Source organism: Synchiropus splendidus, chromosome 11, assembly GCF_027744825.2.
Source record: "Synchiropus splendidus isolate RoL2022-P1 chromosome 11, RoL_Sspl_1.0, whole genome shotgun sequence".
NCBI lineage: Eukaryota > Metazoa > Chordata > Actinopteri > Syngnathiformes > Callionymidae > Synchiropus > Synchiropus splendidus.
In genome coordinates, this window is record NC_071344.1 from 14,761,601 (window position 1) to 14,782,333 (window position 20,733).

At 43.9% G+C, this 20,733-nt stretch overlaps 1 protein-coding gene across 10 annotated transcripts in view; it reads right to left on the reverse strand.

The window, feature by feature from the left end:
- Positions 1-1,060: 1,060 nt before the first annotated feature.
- The window catches only part of frmpd3 (FERM and PDZ domain containing 3), a 63,967-nt gene continuing 44,294 nt past the window's right edge, over positions 1,061-20,733 (reverse strand). Inside the window, exons 3-17 of one of the 10 annotated variants that reach the window (XM_053878902.1) lie at positions 14,408-14,520; positions 14,185-14,342; positions 14,015-14,117; positions 13,720-13,765; positions 13,297-13,401; positions 11,674-11,781; positions 11,031-11,162; positions 10,812-10,931; positions 10,378-10,514; positions 9,811-9,937; positions 9,437-9,526; positions 9,177-9,356; positions 8,654-8,789; positions 7,341-8,195; positions 1,061-6,919 (exon numbers count right to left, since the gene is read on the reverse strand). In XM_053878902.1, the coding sequence (XP_053734877.1) occupies positions 4,134-6,919; positions 7,341-8,195; positions 8,654-8,789; positions 9,177-9,356; positions 9,437-9,526; positions 9,811-9,937; positions 10,378-10,514; positions 10,812-10,931; positions 11,031-11,162; positions 11,674-11,781; positions 13,297-13,401; positions 13,720-13,765; positions 14,015-14,117; positions 14,185-14,342; positions 14,408-14,448 (5,124 nt within the window). In that variant the 5' untranslated portion in view covers positions 14,449-14,520 and the 3' untranslated portion in view covers positions 1,061-4,133. Of the gene's footprint in view, positions 6,920-7,298; positions 8,196-8,653; positions 8,823-9,176; positions 9,357-9,436; positions 9,527-9,810; positions 9,938-10,377; positions 10,515-10,811; positions 10,932-11,030; positions 11,163-11,673; positions 11,782-13,296; positions 13,766-14,014; positions 14,118-14,184; positions 14,343-14,407; positions 14,521-20,733 lie in introns of those variants that run through there. The other 9 variants (XM_053878899.1, XM_053878900.1, XM_053878896.1 and 6 more) reach the window with 9 other exon arrangements.

A 20,733-nucleotide genomic window follows, 5' to 3' on the forward strand; every position in this document is an offset into this window, starting at 1 on the left:
AATATCTAATATATATATATATATATATATATATATATATATATATATATATATATATATATATATATATATATATATATATATATATATATATAATATATAATATATATATATATATATATATATATATATATATATATATACTTTTTTTTTTTTTAAATATAAACTCATGGAATGTGACACAAGTGCAGTTTTCGATCACATGAAACAGCCTTACACAGCTCATGGTCCTCTAGTCATGGCTTTTATCCTCTTCCTGGGGAACAGCGTCAACCTCAGCTTTTCAGAGCAGAGTTGTCCAACTCTGAATGGCAGAATTCTGGTTCTCCATCTTTTTATTCCCCTGAGGAGAGCCCAGTTTGAATTGAAACCTTGCATGAAACCGCTGAGTGTTTGCTCAGCCAGGGATTCCTCAAGCCATTTATGACTTTAGTCAGTCGGTGTTGTGTTAAAGTCAGTGAAGAAATTTACCAAACCAGAGAGGAAAGCTAAATAATCCACTTGATGCTGTGCTCAATGTTCCTGCAAGGTGGCAAAGGGACGAGAGTTTTGTTCATCTAATCTAATCTAATCTAATCTATATTTCATCAATTGCTTACTTTTTTCTGTTCCATGCAATGATGCACATGAATGAATTATGTCAATAATGGTGCCATTGTCTGCCAAATATATGCCAAAAAAGTGGAGTATTTGTCGCGGCTGATGCTTTCGTAATGTGTGACTGAAGCAGACTTCCTGCGGTCTCCCAAATTCTAAATCTACTCTTTGACAACCAATATAAATAAATAATGATCATGATAATACAAACTGCAAGATGTTTCAACTCCAGATTAAAAATAAAAATTCCAATGGTGTTAACATGTTGCACTCTCAAGCTATGCATTTCAGACTGAAAACAACTGAATAATTTAGTTTTCTTCTTGTGAATTCCATCAACTCTTTAGTAAGATACCAGTAAGTATCTTCTATGCCAACACAAAGGAACTATGTGGTAATCCATGTGAAAACTGGAGAAATTGCAGAGAAATATTGTTCATTTTAACTTCTTCAAACAGTTCATACAATGTTCTTTATTGCTGTTAAAACATGTGACAACTCTTTGTACAGACAGAAGACCGTAGTGCTGACAGGATCATTGACAGGAAAACCGAGGGGAAAAGAATCATATTCAAGAAAGATGAAACAATGGGCAAAAACATAGCAGCCTCCTAATGTGAATGAAACACATACAGAATTGGACTGTTTAACAGAACAATGACAGCCACAGCAAGGTTGGTAGAACAGGTGCTGACTAGAGTGAGAGTTTGCTTAGAAAAATAAATGTCTCATGCTTTACACTGATAATATACTCTTTAAAATATAGGTCTGCTATTAGTTTATGTTTTATCACTACCATAAATAAATACTCCTATCATTTCACTCTCTTTTACTTAGAAAATCTCACAGTTTGACAACATCATCCAACAATATTTTAAAAAGCTTTCCATCTTGATAAATCTTCATATTTACAGAGTAGGATTTATGATGTACAGCCAGTACAACACTTTACAAACTGCCACCACACCTTCACCCCCATGTAGTAAAGTTTGTAGTATCTACAGCGATTGTGACTATCCAGGAAAATGAATGAATGTCATCTGGATGAAGGGAAACAGCATGGTTATGGAAAATGACACATTTACAGTGAAAGGCTAAACTGTTCAGAGAAAGTGTTTCCAGAAATTGAAAACAGTCTGTGTTTGTTGGCTCACACAGATGAACATTTAAGAGTCATGTAGTCCAAGGACATTCACCATTTGATCGCAAACATTGTTTATTTCAGTCATAGTTTTATAATACCATAAAATGGTGAAAAATGATGGGACAATGATGTTGTGTTGCCGGGAGCCACAAAACCTGTGCACACATTAATGAGGTACAATTCATATTGTACCGAATAAAGGAGGCGTCATCGTAAAAAAGACAGAACGGTGAAGTATAGTTGTCTATGAATTAATATTACCAGCATTCTTCATACTGCCCTATATGAAGTTGAATGATTCTAAACCATCACATTTAAGGGTCCCATACTGCGCTCATTTCCAGGGCTTTTGAACTGATACTAGATCCCAGAGGGTGGGGGGTGCAATAGTAGGCTTACTCTCAGCATCAGTATCTCAACACCACTCTTGCATTCTCCATTATTCGCAGTGTTCTTTGCCTGTGGCTTCTACTGTTGTTTTCCTTTTTCTCTTCCTGCTACACGGTGAAGCATCGGCTCCAGTGTGTGCTGCTTGTGGACTGTTTCATTCTGTCTTCACACCCCCAGGATTCCATTTTACGAAACTGTTATGTTGTATACATGTGTTTATTAAACACATGGAAAACATTGTTCTGTCTCTTTATTGAAAGTAATGGCACATGAATGTTTGGCAACACTTAAGATTGCTAACACATAGTAACTATTATAAGCTAATTACATGCTTAGTTACTGTTAAAAATCTGTATTATGGTGTTGTTTAGAGTGAACCTTCGCTGACCTTCCCAGGGCAAAATATTCCCTGGCTAGACAGGAGCCAAGTCACTCCTTTATAATGATTATTTACAGGCTAATACACTTATGAATCAGCAGTTTATTAATGGTGATCACCAAAGACCAGAAAACGTCAGTTTGCATAATATGGGACCTTTAAATGCAGAAATATTACAACATTGAAACATAAAGAAGAAAAAAAATCACATTGACTTTGAATGATTTTACAGCCAACAAAGAAATTACGATGAAAAAAACAACTCGATTTCACCACCTAGCACCAAGTTAAGAGACACAAGTTTAATAGCAAAAATGTCACAGTGCTTTAGCCATTTAAGATAGTTGTAACTTAAGCAGTGTCAGTTTCTATTACAAATGAACAACAAAATCAATAAAGGTTCATTATATATATGTGTGTGTGTGTGTGTTTTCATAAACTTGGCTTCTCAGTTTCCACCACACTTTATTTTAACAGAATGTCCTGTTATGTGGCAACTGTCACGTGATAGTTTAAATAACATGAGTGGGCGACAAAAACATTTCAGACAAGAAACAGATATGTTACTTTTATTAAAATACATAGAAAACTACTTTTTTTGTGTTTCTAATATTTTGCTATTGCACAGTTCTTAACAGCACATAGAAAGCGTGTATATTTATATTTTATTCAACAAGGTGATCAAGAAAAACTGAGAGATGTATTCTGTGGGGCGTTATAAGTATAGTGTCAAGATAAGTTTTCAAAACGCTGAGGAGAAAAACCCGCTATGGTTCCTAAATCTTTTTTCCAATGTTACAGCTAAATTCTGTAAATTCTAGAATTTTCATATATATATATATATATATATATATATATATATATATGCTCTGTGCGATGGGGAGTAGTGTAATATACAATCGGTGCATGAAGTACAGAGTGAATATTCTGTCTCATGCATGTACATGTATCAAATGATAGACTATGACTCGAGTCTCAGCTACATTGTCTGCCATTAGATGGTGTGTTCAACATCAGCACATACTGTAGTCAAATCTGATGAACCCTTTAGTGGTTTTGTTGTCTAACATCTTGCATCAGTAAACCACACAGTCTTCAGAAATATCCTTTTTTTTCCCCACCTACAGAAAACTCTTACAAACACTTATTCTTCATACTAATAAACGGCTTGGACTATGTAAAGTACAGAAATCGCTACATGACAAAATCTTAAAAATGTTTTTGTCTAGACAAAACATTTATTTCTGGTTAATTAGAACGACTTAATAGTTCTCTTGATACAGTTCAAATATATTAATGACTTTATTTTCTACACATAACTCTATATCGTATACTATGTATAACTCAAATATACAGGAACTATAAAATATTTGTGACGATGATCTATGTATATTGTGAATAAAAATACGAGGTGTTTAGTTCGGTATCACCCAGTCCTTTGGAGAGTTCTTATTCACTTGTGCATTTGCTTGATGCATGTTTCAAAACAAGATCCACAAGGCTTCCTTCCTGCCTGTAAACATGGGATGGAACATGTGCATGAAAATAGTCTATGGTTATTTGCAGATCTGTAAAAATGTAAACAGTCAATGAATAATGCATTAAGTTTATTCAAATCCAGTCTTACTGAGCAGGAAGAGTTTTGATGGGTCGAGTGAGGGAACTCATGTTATTGGTGGCAGAGGAAACTTGAGGACTCACAGTTTTTGTCGGCAGGCTGCTCGAGTGTCCCATGGATTCTTCTGCTGCGCGCAGAAGCAGTGTGTAGTTGATAGCTACCTCCTCAACTTTTCTCAAAAGTTGCAGCCTCTGGGCTTCCGAACGGACCCCTCTAATCAATTTGATAAAAGTTTGGGTCAAATCGCACAACACCTGGAAGCTAGCGGTTACAACAGCGAGCATCCTGGTGGGGCTTTTCTCGACACTTGCCACGCGCCGACAAGAGGCTCGGAATTCTTTGAAACGCACTGCCAGCTCTTGTTTGTACTCGGCAACTCGTGAGGGTTGAAGACGAGGTTCTCCCTCACATTGTGGGTTGTTGGCACATTGACGGAGGATAGCTAACAACTCATTAGCATCCAACTGGGCATTTAGAAAACCGTCAGGCAAACTAAAGCTTTTCCCTTGGAGAGCTTGAACTCGTGCTAGACTTCCTTCCAGAGAACCCGATGTCCTCAAGTCAATCTGTTGAGCTTGTGGTTCTTCCTCTTCCTCCACCTCCTCTTCTCCGCTGCAGTCCTCTGCATCAAGAACCTGCAGCGTTTTGCTTACTACAGGGAACGTACTTGAATCCAGCTCCATTCCTGGAAGGACTTGAAGAGGAATTGAGTATGAAAGCTCATCTTTCTCACTACTTTCATCTGCTGCCTCACACTTCCTGTAGCAGAAACAGAAGGAGCAGCACTTGTCCTTGTCATCGCCATCTTCACTTGGTAAGGTCAGCAGCACCTCGCTGGCCCCCTCTTTGCCCTCACGCAGTAACTCTTCCCCCTGGATGAAAAAGACTCCCTTTTTCCCCTTACTTTCCGTCTGGTGGGACTGCGTGTGGATTGGCTCAACAGGGGTGGGTAGTCTTAGTCCAGTGGCCCTTACCCTCTCCATTTCCCTTTCCAGACTCTTTGCTTTGGGCTTCACCTCAGCATAAACGGGTGTGTTGTTGCTGTTATCTAGCTCTCCAAAGCTGTACCGCCTTTGGACCTTTTTATTTTGGGGCACGTCTGTGCAGTCTGGTTGAGAGTTGCTGCTTGGCAAGAGTGGGCCATGCTCCCCCCGTGGCTCTCGTGACTCGAGGCTGATAGAGCGAATTCGAGTTGTTTTGATCTCTACAGGCTGAGGTTTACCTGTTGCACCTTGGGTGTTTGGGGCTTTGGAAACTGCTTGCGGAGTTGTTCTCTCCCTCCCTCTGTGTTGCGTCTCAGTAGACGAACCAACTGGCGTATCAGGAAGCCGCATACCCCTGCACATTCTCTTACAGTCACAGCTTCGCCTCTGCTCTCGTGAGATTCCTGGTGCTTTTTGGACTGGGCTGGTGCGGAGCTGACAAGCACAGGGAGTGCCAGAGGGAACCGGTGACGATCCTTGGGGCAGGAATTCTCCTTTGGATGATTTTGGCTTCAGCAACTCTTCTAAAAATTCGAGCTCATACTGACGGACTTTTTGCAACTGAGCTCTTCGCTCATCTGTCTCCCTTCTCATTCTTGCTGGAAAAGTTGCTGACAGTAGGTTCCTAAAGCTCACAAAAGGGGCACTGCGCTGGGGTTTCCCTTTAAATGTGCCATGCTTTCTTATGTCTTTGTTAGGAGGAGCAGCAACAGTGTCTGCAGGGGCACTCGTTGTTGGATCATCCAAAATAGGAAATGATTTCTTCGGGCACCCCTGCAGATCAGGCTGAGCTTTGCCCTGGGCACCTTCAACGTTGCTTTCAGACGCACCCATTTGCTCTGATTTCGTGGGCAAACACGGTGAGTGTTTTGTTTGCATTTGTGGGCTTGATTTCACCAAACTAGAATGAACTGCATTTTCTTTGCCATTTGCCAACTGGAGCCCTTTGGCTCGAAGCCGCTCGTCATCAGTCGGGGAGGAGGACTGAAACAACACGACCTTCTGAACCTGTGGGTCCTTGATTCTGATCTGAGGCCCTGGTTCCGGTTTAATTGGGCATGTACAGAAAAGGTCATCGACTGGCAGAAGTTCTGCTGAGCTTGAAGGCTTCATGGTCTTGCTGGAGGCAGTTGCGGTGTCTGGGCACATGTTAGTAAGAGAAATCTTGACAGAAGCATTTCTGTCCAGAGGCAAGAGAAGAGGTAAGGCTTTACTGTTAGGCTCAATTTGCTGTGTAGTCTTTGATCCATTCATGCCCTCACTGGACTTTTGGCACAGTGTGTCCCCACTAGACGTTGATGACTTTTTATCTTTACTGACTTGAGCTTTAAATGGATTATCAGAAACATTATGTTCTACGCATGACTTGGACAGGGGGTCGGGGCTATTTGTTTTTGTGGATTCAGAATATTCTTTTATTTCCAGTTTCTGTTCACTTGAAGCCAGGTCCTGATTGCTTCTCTGCTCGGTCACGACACTCACTATTGCTGACTCCTGACAGGGGCCCACTTTAAAGGGAACTGTTTTACTGAGGATGACTTGCTTGGACGGACAGCCGCTTCTAATCTGCCCGACGGAGAAGGCGCCGGTTCCTATTGCCTTTGTGGTGCAGCCAGGGATAGTGAGGGGGAAGTCTCGGCGACACAGGCGACTCTCCTTGTTCAGGTGATGAGCCAACAGGTACGCCTGGTTCTGACTCTGCTTCATGGCTGACACCATCTCCGACACATCTGTCAGTTCAGAGGAGTTGGTCTCATGCCCGGAGTCCAGTGATGACTCTGGTGTTATAGCGGCTAAGACAATCAGCCCTGAGGAAGAAGTCAACAAAGCACATCATTAGGATGATCAAGGAAGAGTTCACACAATCCAACAGTCACTCGACACGCTTGGATTACGCCTTCACTCTTACCAACCGAGGCATTTGCAGCGGAGGACTAATCTATTTTAGGTGGTCGATGGGATGAACAAGGAAGTTCAAAAAATGACATTGAATAGGTTCAATAAGACTTCAGAACAACTAAAAGTCAAGTCTGCCCACCATAATTGTAAATGGCTAGTAGTGTTACTGGCATTAAGCATTTTCAACAGGAAGAAATTAGCTGTAGCTGTGAACATGCTGCAAACGCACTCAAAAATGGATTGAATAGAACAGAGTTAAGAAATGAGTCATAATACTACTCTCAATACTTTGAGTAAGATGTGCGCCGTGGCATGACTGAGGCTGTTGACCTGCAGTCTGTGTTGCTTGCTGATGGTGATGAGGGAAGTCCTCAGACGCTGCCAAAGCCTCTAGTGCCTGAAGTGTGGAGACCAAGGCGTCGTCCAACTCCTGGGCATGATCTCGCACTGTTCGCGTGGCCACGCTATCAATCAGCGTCACGGGGACGTCCTCTTTCGCCTGTGACATCTTTCCAGACGCAACTCCCAGGCTGACTCGGGCTTTCTTCCCCCTTTTAGCGTCGTCCTCATCTGAACTGTTGTCCCTGAAGCCAGGTGGTGGTGCGGCGATAGCTGGAGGTGGAAGTTGGAGCGTCTCCACTTCCTCGCTGGGCTCCTCGTCTTCCCCCTCATTTCCTGGGGGTGGGAGTGCCATGAGATCAACTGCTACTCCATCTCGTGATGCACAAGCACTTGAGCAGTATTTTCCAGCCGTCAATGGACCCTCTGCCCTGTTTTTAGCTTTGCATGAGTCACAAAAGTACCGGGAGTTTTTCTGACCCAGTGTAAGGGCTCGGTTTCTAAATCCTGCCTTCTCCACTGGAGGACTCGCTGAAACGGCTGCGATTTCCTCAGTGCTCTGCTGTGTGGGGTCTGACTTGGTGCGCGGCCGCCCAGGGGGCTCTGGAGAAATGAAGTTCTCATTGATGTCAAGTTCGGCTTCCGTGTGTGTTTGGATGTCCTGAAAAAGTTGTTGCTCTCGTAGGTGGACGTGGCACAGACCCAGGTGCTGAGACTCTGCGTGGGCCATTGTCCTTGCAGAACCTGACTCTCTGTGAGAAAATTCCCTGTCGTCTCCTCGACGCCTTTCGCTTGGCAGGCCAGACGTCCCAGAACGCGGGTGGGCATGGTGGTGACCTCTGTAATCTGAGGATAGAATTGTCAGAGGAGTGGACATTTTCAGCTGTTAAGAATGTTTGGGAATAGATATGATCCATCTAGGAAGCTGGTGGCAACAGCTGGTGGTCACATGGGAACTGCTATTGCCCATCATCTGCGATGGATGTCAACGTTTCTTGTTGAATGTGATGGCATGATGATTCCTTTCTCAAATGGAAAACGGACTTGAAAAGCAGATGGGAGAGGATCCGTTCATGCGTGGACAAATGTTGATGATGACACTGAAAACTGTCCATATGGAGCTCCATCCCAGGAAAAAAAGATCTCAGTCCAATGAGGCCAAATGACAATGAGAAGCGAGAGCCGTACAGCAAACAATGGTTGCGGTTAATGTGCGTGTCGACATATGCGTATGTTATTGCAAGGCAATGCCATTGTCAGACCTTTGTTTTTTAGGATATAGTGCAAGACATTTTGCTACATACCTGCCTTGGTCAGTTGGGCCTGACCCGGTGCCCGAAAGTAGATGGTCCTTTTTGGGTCAACAAACAGTTTATAGTAGCCAGAGATGAGGCAGGCAAAGTTACTGGCATCTGGCCATTCCATCAGAAGTACCAGCGGCTGCAGGAGGGGGCAGGGAGGGGAATTAGGAGACTTTTAGAGGACAGGCAATTAGTATTGCCTGTCATTGCGTCGTGACCAGGTGAAGTTCATATTGTTGTAAGGCATGCAAGAGTGCTCATTGTTGTTTGTCATTAATGCTCATGCACAGTTGTCCCTCCTTCCCTTTCCATTGATGTATTTATTTTTATGTGGTGCACAACAGGCAGATGATGGTTCCTATCCACATGTTAAAGGAAGGTAGAGCATACGCATAGTTTATGAGAGGAGGGCAGGTTTTTAGAGGCTTGAAAAATATTAAAATAAGAATAAGAGAGGGATTGAAGACGACTGCCTTTTGCATGAGGGTTTTTTGCTTTCGATAAGTGCATTACTATATTTTCATACCTTCGCCTCATGGATCGTCACCTCCACTCTTGCGACACCTTGGCTTTCTCTGTAGAGTTGAACCTTGGAAACCCGACTGAACTCTGTCAGAACTGTTGTGAGGTTATTTTTCAGGTCTATCACATGACTAATGCCATGTCTTGGACCTACAAGCAGAGTGGTAGCTGACTGTTTCTCATCCTGTGGGCAAACAGAAAAGGCATTTTGCGCCCGCATAATAGCGCTGCAGCAAATGATTCTAGCACAGCAAAATATCATACCAGCCCAACAGTGTTAAAAAGTATTCCCCCAAAAGGCGGGAGGTCATTGAGAACTCGCATGTACTGCAGCTTCCCTTGGAGAGGTGGTACCTGGATACACAGTGAGAAAAGATGAAATCCCACCCTGCAGTTCTTCATATGCCCTCGTGGAGGCACTGATAATCCATGAATGTAAAGCGCAGAGCAACAAGTTCAGCAGTCACAGGAAGTGACAGCTGCCACATATCACAACCAAAGGCACGTGTCCCACAAACATGGGTCACTGCACACGATCAGTGTGTGAAGTCTTTGTCACAAATGGCAAAATTGTTTCACAGTTGGTGGGTTGTGATCATTTCTGCATGTTCTGTATGAGTGTCATGCAGATTACCAACCTTGTTGCCAGATGGTGGCGGATGCTGGTAGGTCTTCAGGAGCTGCGACAGAGTCTTGCACACATTCTTTTCCTTGACTGTAGGAAGGAGAGTGAGAGGGAGAAACGGTTCGAGCCCCCATTCTTTTCTGCCGAGAGAAAGACAATTGATTATTGGACGGTTGTAAAGTCACCGATGTTCATTTAAATCTGCCCATTTTACAGTGCCTGGAAAAAATGAAGAGTATCATATCGACTATTCTGTTCGTCACCTGAGGATTCTTTTTAGCTCAATGAGGAACCTTAAGACCTTCTGTGGTCAAAACTCTCTGGAGTTTCCACTGTCATTCAGTCTCCTACTAGCTCGAACAACTCAAGTGCTAACCATAGTCATTTGTTCATTAAGTTTCGACGGACATCTTTGAACAAGTTCCCCGTCAGAGTGGGTCCATTTGCAAGTGCTTTGGAAGTGTAGATGCATATTATAGCAGTGGTGTCCTCGACTTACGCCAAGCTACAAAGCAGCCTGCGAGTATCGAAGAAGTGGTGCGTCGCCATTGGCAGTGTGTGTGCTTTTCTCCAAACTTACTCCACGTGCTTTAAAGAGATCTTCTGATTGGGTCTTGCAGAGGACACAGTGATGTAGATGTGGAGCGCAGCCAATCGTAATGTGACGTCAGACTTCCAGTCCATGGCGAAGCGCTCCTTGATGACGTCATTCCGACTCTGTCAGGCAGTAATGAAACGTGTCATTGTGTTGACCTCCTGCCTCTCACCTTCATCCACTCTGATCTCTTCGATTATGCCTGCCAACAGTTTCCTCATTAACTGGAGTGAGCCTTAGATAATCAATCACTACTACTACTACTACTACTACTGTGTTGTGTTTAGAAGTGGATGGTACTGTGTTTCCAAAAGTGTCGGGCCATTGTTTTCATGAAAACAAACACCATTTCCAAACACTTTCATGTGTTTTATTTCTTATCCTCAGTGTTTACTTTAGAACATGCCGCACCACTTTACCTGTATATAAAGGTACTCAAAAGCTGCAGGGTCTCTTCGAAGTAGATCTGCAGGATCCTTAGGGAAGAAACAGATGCGAAACAGACACCGCATCCCTTGGAAGTAGGTTCGATGCACCACCTGTCAAACCATCGTTCCCCATTAGATGAGCGCCCAACAGTAAGTTGCCATTTGTCTCATCACTGCATTTGTCACTTGTTGAACATTTGAGTGTTTTACATGTGTCAGAGGCTGGTTATCCTGCAGCAGATGTAATCTCTGATTCTGGTCCAGACCCCCTGCCTCCAGCACCAAGGCAAAGTGCTCAATGTAGCGCAGCGAGAGGCGGTCCTGCAACGAAGAGATCACATCCTGGGGGTGGGGGCGGGTGGGGGGGTTGGGGTGGAGCAGTGAAACAAATGGGAAAGACTTTCATTTTAAATACATGAGTGAGGAACAGGCAATGACAACAGGGAGATTTAAGAGGTTGTGTGTTGATTTAGGCCGCAATCCTAACAGATGCTGAAGGAGCTCCTGACTTGGATGGCACAGCATCTGCAATCGACAGACTCGCTAATGGGCAACTGAGCTTCCTCTTGTGTCATTGATTCAGTCTGTGCTATGCTTTATTGCTCTGCTCCTCCTTGTTATGCTGAAGTTCTGTTTAACTGGTCCGACTGAGGAGGACAACTCTCAAGTTTAGCTCATTTCCTCCTGTCTCCTATTCTTCTTCAGTGCACAGCACTGATGTGTCCATCTGTTTCATGAGTCTTCTGGAATATGAAGAGAAGGAAAATTCCATTCTCTGATTCAAGACTCTCGTAATGGGTTTGGTCGTGGGAGTTAGTTTTGCAACACCAGTCACAGACGGACACGTACGCACCCTCACAGTGGTTCGGCTGTCAAACGTAAAGGACTTGATCTGTCCATTCTCCAAGAAGACCTTCAACACATTTGGTATGAGTAACAGGGCGTCGTCCTTTAGCATTGTCTGCAAGAGAGGAAAAGGGATTTGATGGTGCTATTTGAATACAAATAAAAAAAATCTTCACCAAATTACTGTAAAGTGAAATAGATAACAAGGGATTAATTGGTGAACACACGAGATTATCTGGAGTCACAGAGATTCAACCTGATGCTTGAATAACTTCCTTAATAACTAATTGTCACTTAGGTTTTGCGTTTGTTTTGCTGATATATACAGTACACACAAGAGTTTATTAATCTACTCATTCATCCACTGGAATGTTTCCGTAATAACAAAATATGGACAGTGCTTAGCCATTGTTTTGCAGCCCAATCCTCTTAGATTTTCCACGACATCTGAGAGCTATTTTCTGTCGTTGTTCCTGAAATTGGACAAATGGCTGCATGTACAGTATATATTGTGGCACAACAAGTACAAGTATTTGTTTATTTGACACTGGGAGCTGAGTCCACAGCAGATGCCTGGCAGTCTGTTTCTGGAGAACTTGAGCGCTCAGCCTGGATCAACAAGCTGTTTCTGTGAGTGGAGAGGAAGCGGCTCATGTCTGTGTGTAAAGTGAACACGGCCCTTGTCATGCACCAGCGACCGGGGAAGAAACTCAGCTCACAACATCACCTCTAATTCTTTTAATTTATTTCTATAACATTCTGGCCAGCGTGCAAAAAGAAACCTGTTGAATATATTATCGCAATTCATAATCTCTGTTGATGCCAATGGAGCTCCATTACTTCCATTCTCTCATGTATTATTATCTTTTACAAACTGAAAAGACCGGACCACGACACCTTTGTTGCAATGAGTTGAGCAGTACTATTTTAAAGCACCATATCAAAATTGTATCGCAGATTTTATTTCATATTTCACATGTAAGAAAGCAAGAAAAGCTCAAGAAGAGCAATCTGGTCCATGCACTCCTAAATGTAGAGCTTCTATGCTTCTCTCTGCAAAACGAAAAGTACATTTCTGGTTCTGGTGTGAAGTGAAAGAGAACATAAAAACCTTGGAACCTGAAATTATGGCCCAGAGCTTGAAAGGCATATGTTGTTTTATCCAAGTCTTTGGCCAAAGTTGAGGAGTTTTTGAAAGGAAGGGTGGATACGAGCTAGAAGCTTTGCTCTTTGTCTGCAGCCCTCAGTATTGACCCAAAGTGTCTGTGGTCAGTGTTTCACTGAAAAAGGTGAACACTTTGAGAAGAGCAGAGTGGCAACGATAAGAATGGAGCCCGACAAGACTTGAAGAAGGGATGGGTAAAAGAGGGCTGGCGGAGTAGCAATCGCTGATATGAAGTCTTCAGTAAACATGATGCAGGGTTTTGTCAGCACTTCACACCAGAGAAATGAATTTGACAAAGAATTTGGTTCGCACGCATTTGGGGATCTTCATGTGATCAATGTTTTGAGGTGAGCCAGTGATGGTGCTATTATAGAACCTGAATTTGCTTTGCATTTTTCCTGATCAAATCTGACTTCACGCGGGCTGCGTGTGGCCCCTGGGCCTCCAAGACTCTGTTAAACTTACTGAGTCGGGATCGCTGATGGACACTTGCTCTGAGAAGCGCACTTTTGGCGGGTTTGTTCGCAGGCGGGCCTTTTTGGCTGCACTGATGAAGGCGGACTTAGGTGACTGTGGGCAAAAAGACATTACGACACAGTCACTGATCGGCTGAATTTGGAAGGAGAGGTTTTACATTGAAATAGCCCATGCATCCAGCCTCTGAGGAGCAAGACATTACTTGTGTACGTGTTTATGTGCCTCCATGTAGTGGCATTTTCTCCACTGGAATGTGCAGGCAGAGCCATGAATATTAATGCAAGTCTGTGTAGCAAATAGCCAGTAACAGCATTTCTGAGAGAATGAGCGCTTAACAAAAGGTGCAAAGACACATGAGGAGCAAGGCAATTCCTGTGAGGAAAGATAAAAGGGAGTGAGGTTTTGTTCTACCTGATGCGGCTGCAGCACAGTGAGGACGATAGTGTCTTTGCAGTGTCTGTGTGAAGGCATGAGAGATCGGAGTGGGTTAGATAACACCACGGCCAGCCTGATGTTTAGAGAGCTTCTTCAGTGTCTAACAACAATTTCCCACTGTCCTTCAGCTGCAAAAAAGAATGACTCATCTCCACTTTTGCGTTGAAGTCATTTGTAGCCAACAGAAGCGCATGTTCCCATTACATTTGTTTTCCTTTCACGAACACCCTCCTCTTCCCTCCCTCTCTCCTGGGACAGTAAAGGATGTTACCTTACAAGGTCTATGACTCTCTCTCGAGGTGCCTCGCTCACCGTCTCCTGGTTAATGGCCAAGATCTGGTCTCCAGGGAGAAGCTTACCAAAGGAGGGTCCGTCTGGAATGTGGTTAACCAGAGACACATGAGTTGAGTGTTCCCGACAATATTGTCCCCGATGATTTACCGCTTGAGACGGAGCGCACGATGACAGGCCTCTGGCTGCCTGCGACGAAGCCGAAACCTTGAGTTGGGTGCCGTCGGATGGTAACTTGTCGAGCTGCAGCAGGACTCAAGGTAGTACCACAGTCCACGCCATCTTGACTCCCCTCTAACATCGCAATGCTGCTGAGACGAAGCAGACATCATGACGGAGAAGGCGGTGGCAGAGGGATAATCGGCTTGGATACCTGTCACATGCATTCTTATGTCCATCCTGGACCTTGGCCATCCCCTGAGAGGGGGGAGCAACATCGGACGGGATCGCACCTCAAAGGCTTCTCTCTGTGTCGCAATCATTCACCTGCACCAGAGAAGACGTAGAGAGAGATCAGATGACCTGAGGCAGCATGGCGAGAAACTCGGCATGGGAGAAAGACTTTGTGCCACAAAAAATACACAGCAAGTGAGGGAGAACGTCATGCAACTCAGTCTTTTATTGATAAACCCTCCTTTTCTTGTGGAATAGCAATAAAACTTGTGCACGTCTCATGATTGGTCAGACCAGAATGACTGTTGTTCCGTTTTCCAGACACAATATTTCCAATATGGCTGGAGGATATTTCACTCTCTGCCTCCAGTTAAACCAGCACCTGTGGCTTCTGTTCTGTTCACTAGATGCATGACCCGGTGACCTCTAGCACCGCGGACGGGACATGATCCTCATCCAGTGTTTTCAACATCACGTGCCAAACTATTCCTGAGAACCGTGTCAGCTCTTTTGCAGATGCATGTGTGGGAGGCAGCGAGAGCCAGTTGAGTGTGTGTGTGTGTGACTCTGGCTTCAACACATGGCAGGGAAGAGATATCACACAGCGATATAATGATGGAGGGAGTCACATTCCTGTATATTTGCTCACCCAGTGAGAAGACTTGGACCCAAGACTGGGTCTTGTAGTTCTGACACGCGGGAGCAGAGAACAATCGCGCTCAGAAGTAATGTTATGCAAGCATTGAAAGCAAAGACCTTCTGGGCGGCGCAGAACAAATACCGAGACAGACCTGCCCACGCCTTCAGACGGTGATGGTGACGGGGCCACTTGGATTTCAATTGCACTGATCTTCAGCTTTATGTTGCATGAACCTCACGGCCTGCCATTATTTTGCTTGTACCGCTGAGCTGGTCAGTGCAGGCGTGGGGACATGCCAGACTTGACACTTCTGTGCAGCGTAGATTAGCTAAGCTTAAAAGTCTTAAATTTGTCAACCACTATCACTATTTTCACCGCTAAAGCTTTAAAGGTAAAAGTATTATATAAATATGTGCATATTTTGCAGTTAAGTACTTTGATTTAACTCAACTGTAAGGAGAGAGAAGCCCCATAATGCACTGCAACAGTCGGAGACACATCCTTAGCTGCAGTCTTTTTCACTGCGATCCAGAGCATCTTTGACAGCTGTTGATGATAGGGTGGCGCAGTCAATTCTCCACCCACGTTGGTGACATTTGGAATTTGTCTGCTGATGGCACCAGCAGTGGTTGATGGCTCGGTGTTCCTGAGGGCACCTTGACATGTCATGGGAGGAGCTCAAAATGTGCTCACTTTAACTTGCAACACCTCTCTGGTGATTCCACAGCCTCCCTTTCTCGCCGTACATGAGCTCCTTCTGACCGTCATGGTTCACCACAGGCCTGCATCTAATGGTAAAACGGTGAGATGGCAGGAAGAGGCACAGATTTGAATGAAAGTGAAGTTCAAATCATGGTCAGTGGCAGGGATCGCAGACTGTTTGGGCCCTGTGTGTCATTTATATTGGTGGTTGTGGTTAGTTTCACAACCTGACAGCAAGACGGTTGCTGGTCCAAAGCATTCCTGTGGTTGTGAAGTTCTTTGGACACTTGAAATTTGAAAAACAATTTAGATGTGTCTGGATGTGGGAGGGGCATAATGTATATAGTAGGGGTGTAAGAAAATATTGATTCGCTCATATGTCTCCGAGATACAGTATCGATATTTTTGCTGAAACATCGTTTTATGTTGTCTGTATGGATATTTACGACAGAGAGACGCGCATTTGTCACGTGTATAATACTATCAATTGCAACATTTATATTTGACTGATGCTTTTATCCAATAGAAACCCCAATTATACAACAACAATCTCGCCTAATGGCACAATGTGAAACTCTTTAATCATGAAGATTGAATTCTCCGTGATGCTTTGCGATATTCACTGGTCGCAGCGCTGCTGGCACCAAGCATGCTCCTGTCAGGAGGGAGCTTTTACTGCTGTTAGAGCAGGACTCCCATGAAACGTCTCTGCAGAACAATAAGTAAAGAGATAAGACGCCGCAGCTGATGAATGAGGCAGCGCCAGATGCAGCATGCCATCCTCTAAACAGATACTGACACTGTAGTTCCATGGCATCTCATTTCTCCCCTCGTCTTTTGGTCCAGCTAATGCTTCCTGTTAATCACCGTCTGTCTCACTGCAGATGCTGCAAGGACTGTGGGTCTTCAAGGAGGTGCCAATGACTTTCTGCTCATCAGGTGTCTGTCGTCGCCACAAATCACCGTCAATGTCAGGGAGTCAGCCACAGCCCCTCTGTTTTTTGGAAGTCCATTTCCCCTGTGAGTACTTTCACTTGTGCCATCATGAGCAGGCCCTTGGAAAAGATGTCCTCATAAAGTTCCATGAAATATTCCACCATCGTGCTCTGTCTGGGGGCCCTGGCCTGAAGTCTGTCATGCTCTGATCATCATTTTCACGCTCATGGAAATTACCGTGCGGATTTTAGGCTCCAACATTTTTACCTTCCCCTCAGATGAAAAGCAGCACTTTCAAGTGCTGACACTGGACAATAGACACTGTCGACAAACGTATTTTAGCTTAAGGTGCTCAGTTTTGATCCTCGCATTTCAGCGCTTCTTGCTGAGATTACCTGAAGCGAAGCACAGCTGGTGAAACTGGCCTGCGGACAACGCTGCTTATATAGTTGCCAAATGAGAACGGCCTTTCAGAAAAGGGGATGACCTTTTGCTGAGAGAAGGCACCAAGGAATTCTGTCAAGAAATGATACCCAAGGGTATTAGTAGGTCTGTTGGTTGCTATGGCAACAGATCTGGCAGGAGAGATGGGGTGTGACAGAGCGAAGAGATGGTGTGCAGTCGGGTTCAGTGATCGTACCCTGCGGACACTACTGTCTCAGCTGTCTGTAGCGTGGACCACTTTCCAAAGCTAAGAGAAGTGACCTTGGTTTATTAACCTGATGGAACATTAGATTTTGTTATTGGACCAGTATCTCGTGCAGGTTGCTAGTCACGAGTCTCATGCCGCTTCAGGCTTGTGGCAGTTTGGACCAGTGTCCTGCATTAAAACAAGCTTATTGGGTAAAGTGGTAGACTGAGGATCATTTGTGGTAATTATTCCTGAATATAGAGATTAGCGCTGCGCGTTTCGTCCAAAATATATACTGTGACAAACTGAATATACTCAGCGGGCGGACGCGTAGCGCTGAGTCGGCACCATGACGTGCAACCCTCTAGACTGAGACACAGAGAAACTTGTGTCAGCTGCCAATATTTTGCAGCCAGAGCAGCCAATCCTTGAATCTGAAACAATCCTGTTAGGATTATGGACGAGCCGACACAATCATCTCCCATGAGCGCCGTGAGAAAGACTGTTTTGGCATCATAAAGAGCCTCTTACGTCATTCTGGGGGCTGTGAGGTCACCAGTGGAACTGTCAACGTGGCAGCACCAGGGAGCCAGTCCAAAGAGAGCCATGGACCCTGGTCCACAGCTGTTACCAGCAGCTGAGGCATGAGGTCCAACATGTCCTGAGGTTGTGTCCTATGCGATGTTTCTATGTTTGCAACACGACAGACTGGGTGGATCATGTGTTCTTCCATGTGGCAGTCGACTCAATGACACCGTCTCCTATTGCTCTGGTTTAACCGTCACACTGGGCAAAGGGGCTCTGTCCTGCGACTCCTCTTCAATAAATGTGTTGCACTAGTGTTCTGTGACGTGCAGCATTGCTTTTTAGTTAGTGTCTCTTGAATTTGTGTGGCGTTCGTAAAGGGTGTGTGAACCTTCAGATATGATTTGAGCGTTGACCTCAGAACCGGCAAGTGGCCCTGCACCTATCATGGGGCCCTCTTTACCGACTTGCCGCAGCATCAAGAACGTCTGTCTGACTTTGGTTGTGTTGAAACACAAGAAAGTCACAATCATGGCATCAACAGTTACTCAGACAAATAGGAAAAATTGGATTTAAAAAAAGAATGATATAAAGATAAAGCAAAAATAAAAGAGAAGCAATAATAAGAAGGATAAAAGGAAATATTGGAAAAATGAAAGTTTGACATTAAGACTTTCAAATTATTTTTATTAAGTAAAGCTGATTATACAGTATTAGTGCAATGAAATCACCAGAGAAAAATCCCAGCTGAAGTTTAAAAGTTAAATTAAAATTATAATAAAAATATTATATTATTAAAAAAATATTTTAAAGTAATTGCTGAGAAGATGGAAAAAGACCCACATATTACAAACAAAAAGTAATAATAAAATGTAATAAAATGCAATTGTAAAATGAAGGTATTCTGAAAATAAGTTATTTCATGAAATATTATTGTTATTTTTTTGCATGAAATATATTTGGTGTAATTCGATGTGAGGCTGCGTTTTGGCCCATGGGCCATCAAAACTCTTTCAAATGACACTAGCATATGCAGTGTAGAAACTTGAGAAAAAATCTGATGGAGACAGTCTTTCACAGTTTGAATCCAAGGTTGTCCTCTCTAATTCCAAAGCCTTCACTCAGACAGTTTCTTCCCCAGCACACAGATTAGCTCGCATCTAATCCGTTTGCTCTCCTCACTTTCTCAGGTGGATGTCTCAGCTGGCACCTCTCCTGCCTGCTGTCTGGCAAACACTTAGCAACTCCATATCTGGAGTCCACACTTGACATGCTGGCGGCGTTGAGCGTCCAACATTCTTGTCATTGCTGTCACACAACATTAAGATCCAGAGCAAAAGCATTGGGCTGCTGCTGTGTTCCCCTGCTGGCTGACCCGCCCGTGCATCCTCTCATCTCCTGACACAAGTGGCCTGCCTGTAGAGGCAGATGGCGCTGCTGCTGCGACATGATGTCCACCTGGACTTGTTCATACCTTGTTGAGTGTATTTCTCTCCAATCTGCCCAAACAGATGATGATCTGATCTAAAGAGTCCCAGTGAGCCACAGCCCGATCACTGCGCATGTTCCCTGTGACCATCCATGAATACCTCACACCACACGTGGCTTCACCAGGAGTACAGAATCTCACAGAATACTGTCAGAACACTGAGCCATAGATGAAATGAAAAGTTTGCTTTTCACTCTAATATTTGAAGTGACACTTTTCTTCTTGTTTTATGATATTTTAGTGGCAATTTTTATTTATTTATTTTTTACTCTTCTCGGGCCCTTACCCAGTCCCCCAAGATGTGGAAATGCCGACCCCCGGGTTGGGCTCTTGGCTTTAGCTTAGCCTCTGCCATGTGACAATGACTGGCATGGCGTCCTGACAATGCACCATGGTGGCAACGCACCACACATTTAGCCATTTCACGTTTCCAACTGGCGGCAGCTGGTCAGCGACTTCACTTTTACACAGCTCAGCTCGGCTTCACAGCGGTCGCTCGTTCCAGCGCTCTCCCCGGCAGCCTGCTGGTGGCTGATACCATTCCGAGTTTTTCTTTTTTTTTCACACACTTTAGTGTGTAAATTTCACTGCTCTTTGAAAGCTGTTTCATGCTTATGCTTTTCCCTCTCACTCGGCAGCGGTTGGCTCGGGACTCGTGGCGCTTCCACTCTTCAACTCTAGCGCGGTTGTTAGTTTTGGAGCCACATGCATCTTTCTGGCATTGCTTGGAAGGCAAGCATCCTTTCATGCATTCCCTGTCCTTCTTGGTCAAATCAAAAGGGGAATCTAAATGAGCACAGAGGCGGAAGAAGTTCCTTGAGTTCAAGTAAAAATGATCTGCCAAGAGTTTAAGTGCCCCTTGAGCTTCCACACCTCGAACGGAAATTCAAGGTATATTTTATTTCATCATAGACACCATAACATTTCAGCATTATGCAAACAGAACGTGCATTTATTTCAAGGCGTAATGACTTGAATACAGGTTTTAAGCTGAACCACTACAGCACAGTCAAGTTCAGAGGTCAGAGGTCAGGAAGACCACGAGAGACTTGCTTGATAGAGACGGGGAATCACGTAGGCCTGTTTAGTTGAGATTGTAATGAATATTTAACCCATGTAAACTGAAGACGGAACATGAGGGCCCATCAAGGCCAGGGACACAAGAAAAATATTATCTCTCAAATATAGACTAGTCAAAATTACACCACAACATTTTATGCTTAAAAGATTGAATTATATATTGATAAACTTTGCTTGGTGATTCTTAATATTATTCCTAAATATTGGATGATATTTGGTAGTGGTGAATATCATGTTGACAGATAATGTACGGGTATGATCAAAATTCTCATCTAAATACCTTTATTTTGATGTACAAGAAAA